Source organism: Danaus plexippus (genome assembly GCF_018135715.1).
Source record: "Danaus plexippus chromosome 13 unlocalized genomic scaffold, MEX_DaPlex mxdp_15, whole genome shotgun sequence".
Lineage (NCBI taxonomy): Eukaryota > Metazoa > Arthropoda > Insecta > Lepidoptera > Nymphalidae > Danaus > Danaus plexippus.
The window spans coordinates 6,395,210-6,404,987 of NW_026869849.1; the positions used below are offsets into that span (position 1 = coordinate 6,395,210).

The 9,778-nt window shown below is 31.6% G+C and overlaps 1 protein-coding gene across 1 annotated transcript; it reads right to left on the bottom strand.

The window, feature by feature from the left end:
• Positions 1–80: 80 nt before the first annotated feature.
• LOC116770103 (NFX1-type zinc finger-containing protein 1) lies at positions 81–8,017 on the bottom strand. Its single transcript, XM_061527803.1, has 14 exons — positions 7,236–8,017; positions 6,910–7,126; positions 6,760–6,805; positions 6,038–6,272; positions 4,483–4,644; positions 3,552–4,403; positions 3,333–3,485; positions 2,721–2,868; positions 2,359–2,442; positions 1,555–1,823; positions 1,217–1,363; positions 970–1,144; positions 403–542; positions 81–174 (listed from the first exon to the last, which is right to left on the bottom strand). Exons 1-14 carry the CDS (start codon positions 7,896–7,898, stop codon positions 109–111), a joined length of 3,357 nt encoding a protein of 1,118 aa, XP_061383787.1. The 5' UTR covers positions 7,899–8,017; the 3' UTR covers positions 81–108.
• Between the last annotated feature and the right edge of the window lie 1,761 nt (positions 8,018–9,778).

Here is a 9,778-nt window from a genome sequence, read left to right on the forward strand (position 1 = left end):
ATAAAGTAATTTGATATGAAACAAAAAGGGTAGGTGATTTTTTCTTAAGCTATTGATGAGGGGAAAATTTCTTTGAAGTATTTATCGGTACATAGGTTTATTACTAATTCATTCTCTGCAGTTTCTCAGACAGCAAACGTCCAAGCAGTTATCCATATCCGCCGTAGATCTTATCTGTAACAGACAACAGAACAACTTTTAAAGGAGATAGTAAAAAAGTAGATTCTGAAGCATTACTCATATCATAGATTTGTAGTAATTTGATTTTGTTTCATGGCAACAATTTTTAATACAATTCTACTGTTTTTTTTTTTTTCCAAAATTTTTTTATTAAATATTTCACAACAGTAGGTAGGTATTTAAAAAAAAAGTAAAAAAATTTTTCACAAAAATTATTATTACATCGAGTGTTTTTCCATGAATGTCACACATAACTGTGATTTTGTTTCCTATAGCTTTCTGTATTTTCAATTTCTCGTGTATTTGACGCCATGTCGGACTAGCTTTTTCTAGAACTTTCATGTTACCGAAGATGTAGAAACCTGGAAATTATATTAAATAATAAGATTGCTTACAAATATTACAAATATGTAGTTGAAACATAAATATGTGACATGTCTAATAATAATCTCATATAATATAATTTTTTTAACAGTTCGAAATAAAATAAATCTCGCAATATATATATTCATTAAATTAAAACCATTACTTAAATATCATAGAAACATCCAATAACTAACTGGAGTAAATAAAAGTATTATTTTTTTTATAAAATGTTAGGTCTAAATATCATATCATATTTAAAACATCTTTGCATAATAGCATTAAATCTTGATTAAAATGAATGACACTGTACACATGCACACACACACACACACACACACACACACACACACACACTCATGAGTTCCTATATCTTTCATTGCTGTAGTGTTTCCTGCCTTGTGTAAAAACAAATCTTATGCATACCTTCCTTGGCTCTAGATAACGCCACACATATCCTATTCCTGGCATTGAGGAATCCTATATCTCCGTCTCTGTTGCTCCTTACTAATGACAGTATAACTATCCTGCTCTCCTCGCCTTGATAGTTGTCTACAACTACCACTTTGACGTTGCTTAGGAGATGATATTTTGACGCCATCTGTCAAATTGTCAATTTTTATGTCATTGAAATAAAATCAGGGTAGTTTTATATTTATAATTCTAATCCCACCTCCTTAATCAGAGTCACTTGTCCGGTATATGTTGTGAGTATGGTGATGTCCGCACTGTCATATTTCATTAGTTTCAAGTAGTTAGCGAGTGAAACACACCACTTCGCTTCAAAAGAATTTTTATGACTCCAACTGTCTTCTAGACCCTGAATGATTGAAAATTAAATTTGTTATAGATTTCAACCTGTGTCCTTTGACAATAAACAAATGAACTACAGTGTAAATGAAAATATTTAAGCAGAATATAATGTAACAAGTTTTAAATAAGAATGTGCCATATATATTTTTTTTAATTTCTTAAAATCTGTACATATTATATTTATATGTACATACATACCTCAGTATCTTCCCAGGCACTGTGATTATAAAAGTACAAATTATCCTTCATTCCCTTAACCTTTGGATAATCTACATTAAAACTATCCAATTTATCGTATATCACAGGAACCAAGAGTTCAACGAAGTTACTTCTCATTCGCCTCTGAGTTGTTAGAGTGATAGAGTGTATCTCATTTCTTATCATTCTTTCAAACAGAGATATTTCTAGATTGTATTTCTTTGCTAACACATAATGGGCTGTTGATGGTCTCAGTTGTTTGTGGTCTCCTGTAATTATATATTGTTTTATATAATAATATATTACTCCAGATGCAGATATATAAAATATATATATTTTTATATGCTGTTCTTCTATATATAACTACTAATTTGTTTGTGATGAAATACTCCATTGTAAATATTAATGAGTCATGAGTCAATCATCAAGGAAGCATTATACTGTTTTAGGGGAAATATAAAGACAAAATCTAGTTTCATTATCATGACTGCCATTTACCCAAACATAATAAAGTATTACTTTCAGTGTTACTATAAAGAAATATTTTTCACTTTGTAGATATAAAGGAGGTTCTACATTTGTGAAAATTATTTAAGTTATTAAATGCAAATTAAAAACATTGAACAAGTGGTATCATAAACATATATATAGATGTATTAAGTATTTATATGCATATGCATGTGATGCATTTATATGAAATAAGACTTTTAATATTTGTAAAGATAAGAAATACCATATTTGTAAAGATTTTCTAGTATATTCATTTATTATTTTTTTTATTATTATTTTTTCAACAAAAGTTACCGATCAGTATAAGATGTTCACACTTGTGTGTAAGTGAAGCAACAATATGTGCCTCCAATACTTCAGCTGCTTCTTCAACAATAACTGGAATTGACAAAGGACATTCATTTTATCATAGACCTTAAAGTTACATTGTACATATTGTAGGAATATCTGAGGGCAGGAAAGTGGTGAACCACATATAAGCATTGTCAAAGGAGATCGGAATTCTCTTATGTCTTGAAACTTCCATTTGTGTTATATAAAATGTTTTTATTTTGTGAAATTAATTAATAATAAAATTGTGTTTTCTGTTTAATATTATTATTAAAAGAAAAATTTTTGCTTTTGCTTACAAGAATATATATAAATTTAACACTTACCTACACTACAACCCAGTTTATCCATGAGCCGATGTCTGCTGGCTGCTCCACTGGTGGTAATTCCCACAACCCTCGCACATCCCAGGACCTCTTCATCAATGAGGTTGCTGACTTCAGATAGCTCTTCACTACATGCGCTGTGCTCTGTCTTAAGATCAATAATACTTTAAATATAGAATAAAATATATTTTTGTTTAGCCTTTTCATTATTTTTCCAAAACTTTAATTACAGACATAAAAAAATAACACCCATACAGGTTCAGTAGCATGTATGTATGCTATGAATAAAAATTAAATACATTGTAACTGACTACAACTATACAGTTTGAGTTCTAAATAATGGATTAATTTTTTCTTGTCAATTAATTAATAGCATTGCTTTAATTATTTCAGTAGAATCATGAGGTTCTCATCTCGTCTGCCCGTGGTCACGGTTGCTGATAACTAATCGAAACTTTGAAAGTACGAAGTTAAGTAATAAAAAACGCTTAGTAAATCAGGAATATATTAGTTTTATTTAAGTGAATACTCGCTGAACTCTTAGATGTCATTCAAATCAGTCTTATTTAATAATAATTGTTATATGGATGTATTATTTTGGTGTCAACTTACTATCAAACGGTTCATCTTCTCGGTTAGTTCACGTTTAACTCCTTCAACAGCTTTGAAGTACAACTTCCATCTGTCATCTTGGCCGAGTTCATATAGATCATTGACACTCGGAACATCCAGGTTTTGATACAGACCCGCACAAACGATGTAGTTCTATAAAGAAAACGTAACCATTACAACAATTAATAAAGACTAATATGTAATTGTTAATATCGTCACCTTAAAAGTTTCTAATCTATTTTTCATTTTGGTTATAAGTTTTTGAAATTTCTCAATAGCGTTATCCCCCTTGATTTGATCCGTATTTTCGATCAAACACTTCTTACTGTCGTTCATAGTGCTTATTTGTCTCAATGCATATTCTTCTGAGAAACACGTCTCTATCCCGTCATCGTATTCTAGAAACTTCTCCCAGTCGTCTGTACGTTCCTTCGAGTTATTTGCTTCAAACAGCCAATCTAAGACCGCGTCTTCATCGCACGCGTTCAGTTCATGTAGTACGTCACCAATTTTAAGATGTTTCTTAATAGTTTTGTAGCAGAGCACTTCTCTCTCACACTTCTCGATCACTGTTTGCAAATCTGTCATTTTTTTGAATATAACCTCAATTTCAGTCCGTTTCTTAGAAAACAGATAGGAATATTTCGATTTCGTTTTCAATCTAACATTATTTATATTGTACGGTTCTAACAATTTACTTTTGCTCTGACTTCCCAATCTAACAATGTTCTTGGTAATACCGAGAATGGCTTCTAGAAATTGATCAAGGGCGTGATTCGTGTAGCAAATTATTAGCATTGGGTTGTTCTGGAAAGACAGATTGTTGAGGAGGGTAGAAGCGATTTTGACACCTAAGAACGTTTTCCCAGTACCAGGCGGGCCTTGTATGACAGCAAATTCTCTTGTCAATGCGAATTTAAAGGCGTTTAACTGTGATTGATCGAGCCCAAAGGCTTCCGGTGTCGGCCATTGATCTGTATTAACTACTGGAAAAGTAATCTCTCGTGATTCGTGATCTCTGATAGTATAAGTGGTGTTTCCTGTCAGGTAAGCCGGTGGTTTTGATTCTGGCTGTAAATGAAGTTCCTCAACAATTGATTTATTAATTATAATTGAAATCTCATTAAAATTTAAATATTCTAAGACTAACCTGTACATCAATAATATATTTCTTCATGGGTATAACGTCATGGTATTCCTGCAATACTTTTAGCACTCTGTGATATGGCTCGAAGAATACTTCACTTTCAACCATAAGAAACTTTTCAGAATACACACTGCTCGGTATTGGATTTTGAAAGGATACAGCAATCTGTAATGGCAAATAAATATCAATACACATTATAAAACAAAGTAGTAGTAGTAGTCTGTCTGTCTGTTCGGGATAAACGGAAAAACTACTGCACCGATTATCAAACAGTTATCACTACTCGATAGCGTGATTCTCGAGGAAGGTTTTAGTATAAAATTTGTCAAGTTTTTGTATTCACTTGTGTGTACATAAAAGATATTTGTAGAATATTTCGGGAAAACATGAGCCGTATGAGAGCTTTTAACGAAAACGCTGCCTAATTTCTTTGAGATATAATAAAATTAAATTTGGTATGGAAATATTTTGATACCCGAGAAAGGACTAGGCTACTTTTTACCCCGGGAAAATGACGCATTCCCATGGGAAAATTCAGGTGGGCCGATCGCTTTTACGCCTAAACTACTGAACAGATTTAAATGAAATTTGGTAAGGAGATAGTTTGAGGCTTAAGAAATGACATGAGTTACTTTTGACTGCGGGAAAACAACGCATACCCATGGGAAAAATTACTTTTCTGGCCAAGGAAGGAAAAACAAAACACATCGTATATAAAAATGTATTGCAGTAACATATCTTCTTCTTAAAATGTATTAACCTAAACTATGACAATCACACTTAGTATGGCCTCATCCCATCTCGGCACAATTCAAACATACGTACAAAAATGTACGGCTCAGGTTTTTTCATACTACTATACAAAAAAACTATCCAATGCGGACGAAGTCACGGGTAAAAGCTATATATAACTAATTCTGAAATTTGCACGGAGGAAGTCGCGGGCAAAAACTAGTCTTATATAAGTCTACAGAAAAGTCCGCGGTCGGCGGTGGCTATGCCTATACCTTATGGATAACATACTATATCTATTTTACAACTTTTAAAAATTGGCATTTCTAAAACGTTTATTGAAAAGCTATTTACATAAATACGGTATTAAGTCTTATCAAAACAAATAACTTCGTTTTCAAGCCTACATCGGTATCTCTAAATTACTTTTCAAATCATTCAAATCGGGCGTACCATTTGAAAGTTATCATAAGATAAGTTAAATAATTATCAAAATTAAATACGCTGCTTTATATTTCTTGTAAGGAGTCCGTGCGAAGCAGGGGCTGGTTCCTAGTTTTATCTTATAAAAAATCCTTTGCTACATCTTGTAAAACAATTCATTTATGAACTACTAGCTAAAAAGCAAATTGTTCCACATCGCTTAATTTCGCGATCGGAATAAGAGGTAGCTTATTTCCTTTTCCAGGGTCCCATATGTCTCCATATCAAAATTCATCCAAATCGGTTCGGTGGTTAAGTCGTGTAAACGTAATAAACAAACATACACACATGACTTTCGCATTTATAATACTAGTAGGGATATTTCATGTGACTCAATACTTACACATCCAGATCTCAAGAGATCCAAACTAGAATCCAATACAGAAGCGCACAGAATGTTCTGGAAACTATCACAGGTGAATAATACTAAGCTTCCATACATCAGTCGTTTGTTGTGAGCACATTTCCTGTAGTCTACGGAAATGTTTGATGCTCTCTCACCCCACGCTATATCCACTAAATGACCAACTTTATTGTTGCTCACATACGCGCGGATTACACGAACTTTTGGATATACTCTGTAACGAAATTTAGATTTACAGAATTCTAAATTAATAAAAAAAAAAACGAAGTTATATATATTTTTATTTCGACAAATTAAATTTGAAAATAGAATTACTGTTTTATATCTAAGATTCTCGCTTGTATCACATTTAATCGGAACTAAGTTTATCAGATACTTCCATTACTGAGATTACTGTTGCTGTAAAGGAATCCAAACATCATTATCATGAAGATATAAAATACTAAAAACAAATATCATCTGAAAAACTTATTTGCGTTTAAACATATTGCTTCCTTCTCAGTGATTCAATAATTAAGGGTTTTTCAAAAGCACTGTGAAATGCAACACCGAAGCCATATCATTACTAATTTAATCTCATACTTAAAGTTTAATTTATATTACACAAAATTATATTTATGAAGTAATCCATATTGGTCGAAATAGAAACATTAATTATAAAGCAATTATGTAACAGATAATAAAATAATTAAAATTTTTACCTTATATTTTCATATTTTCTTTTCAAAGGATTTGCTAGATATTTATCTAAAAATTAAAATCACATATTAGTTTAAGAACATACATATTGCAAATTAATTGAACTAAGTTTTATCAATATATTTATTTTTTAAGTAATAATGTTTACCAACTTATGCCTTCTCTCAGTGGACCAAAACAATCTTCTCTCAACAGTTTAAATTGTAAATCCAAATAATGTTCGAGGGAGGGATATGCACCATTCACAATATGAGGTACAATTTTAACATTACTTATATCAAGTAAGTCATCTTTGGATGGAAATATGTTTAAGTTTCTGAAATTACGAGGATCACTGCTTATCGGTTTCTCAGTAGGTTGTTTGGTATTCTGGAAATGTAATAAAATTATTTTATATAAAACGGTTCTTGTTGTTGCTATTACAATGAAAAAAAAAAACAATGAACAGCGTTTCTTCTGATATTTAAATAATACATACATTATTGATTGATTTTGATATATCCATTTTTATATCATTAACTTGTTCATAAAATTTTTCACCAATAGGTTCCATATGTACTTCCTGCACTCCTAAGGCACTCAGCTCTGTTACTTCCAACAAATCATATAGCTCTTGTAAAGTCTTCCCGTTCACACCAAAATTAAACATAGCCTTACACAGTTCATACACTTGAAAGTAAAATCCCTCTACGTCGTTCCAAAACTGCATATTCATTCTTTTGTCGACCAATCTAACACTTGGTAATCCATTTAAATAATTCTTCAACTTAATCAAGAAGTCCGATTTTTCAAATTTATTTCTCAATAAGTTAACAATTTTTGTTTTGTCAGTCACCTCTATTGAATTGTAAACTGTCGCTATCACTTTTGTAATTAAAACAAGAAAATCATCTTTTATTTCGGAATTGAAAAGAAGCCAAAACCCTGGTCGATTAGAAAGTTCTAAATTTAAAATAGGAGGCTTTAAATATGAGATGTCGAGCAGACGTTTAAAGCCTATGTGTTTCTTTTCTATTTCTTGAGTTTTAGTTGGAGGCGGTGTAGAAATTTCATCTCTGAAAGAAGTATTTGGTCTTGTCTCCTCAATAACTGTACCATCGAACCAATCAATCCGTAAAGATTTATTGCTTTCTGCCATCATAAGTTACAAAAATATATTTATTATTTTTCAATATGTACTCTTAATAATAACTGAATAACTCCAAATAATATTTAATTTATTTCTAAGTTATAACTAACACCTGTAATATGTAAATGTGTCAAAGTTCGTACTGACATGTTTTGACATTCTAAAGTTGTCGCGGTTGTCATTGCCACTGTAACAGCTAGAGATTCTATGTTGCGGAATGCCTATTGGCATAAGTAATTTTGAGAACTAAAAATTTAGAATTAGTTCTCACTAAGATAAACTGAAGTAAAAATTACAATGCGTTTATTTTAAAATACCAATTCGAAATCTAAATTGTTAATTCATAACAAAATTATTTTTAAATAAGACACATATTTCTTATAACTCAACCAAAATACATACAGCTCTGCAAACGAGGTTCTAAATAATGGATAAAATGTTGTAATCACACTTTTGAACTCTAAAGAATTTACACTTTTTAAATTTTAAAAAAGAGAACTTTGCGAAGTCTTGACGTTGACAATAATAGTGGACCGGATGGCCATGGATTTCTCGGTAATAAGTGGTACATAGAGCCAAATCTTGGAAGTTTGCCATAGTCGTACTTATATCTAGGATAGTCAGAAATGCAGACCCTGCCGATCATCGTTCGATTTCAATTACCTCTCCAATGGCGATTAACGCAAAGGTACCTCGGAGGACTGTCGTCTCCAGTTTTGCTGAAAATTAACTATCACTTATTAAAGAGTGTTTTTGCCTATGCAGATTACAAATCATTTGTGTGTCCAAAGGTGGTGATTCTATGTTTGTAAAATTTAGCGCCACCAAAATACAACGGCAGTTGCTATCAAATGCCACCTTACTGGTTTAGGCTCCGTGGAGGATCGTGCAAAAAGCCTTATCGGTGATCGAATAAATATAGACGCAATTTTGGCATCCGTCCTCTCTTGGTAGAACTTTTTAGCGTTCAGACGAAGCGACACGCTTTTTCCTTCCTCATGCGCGCAGTAAAGGATTAGGACAGTTTACTTGCGAATGTGTTTCCTTCAAAATATAATTTAGGTGTTCTCGAGGCTAGTGTGAATAGACTATTTCTGAAGTAGTGTGTTCGACATCTCCGACGGTTCGACGGTTCCATTTTAGCCTCCTAAATTAGGTAGCAATCAAGCACTATCCATTTGAAATTTAAAACTATAATAACTCCGATGTCCACACAGACCGACGCGACGGATCGGAATGCATTGGTTTATAAAATATATTTTTTACCAAAGAAAAGAAATGTAAAGATATACTCGTAAACTATGTTATTTTTATATACAAAGCGTAATTTCGTGAAATTGCTTTTATTTCATTTTCGCCCCAAAGTTTTAATCTTATTTACCGCACTTTAAATTTCACGTAGTATTTTATAAGTTATCCATTTTAAAAAAAATATTCTTATAAATCACAATAGTATGGTGATTATGTTATGAAAATTTAATCTTTAGATGTTTCCTTGTCTAAGAAATTAGTGATTCATGTTGTCAACCAGCAATACAGCTAATTAGCTCACAATTAATGCACTATAGAAATATTTGTAAGAGTTATTATTTATTTTATATCGATATAGGTTTTGTAGAAAAAGAACAAGTTTTAAAAGTATCGATGTGATTTTCGAATCATACGTAATGACAGGACGCAAAAAATTTCCTCTTTAAGACAACTCAAATTTCATATCTTTTATTAAATTCATATAATTCGTATTTAAAACTCAATAAATTGTTAGACTACTACTATTTGGACATCATCTTAAGAGTAAATTTAATATATTTTTCCACACAATTGAGACAAAAATCTAATAGTTTCATAACTCAGTTCACATAATTTTCTGAAGTTGCCAATCCGTGTGGTCA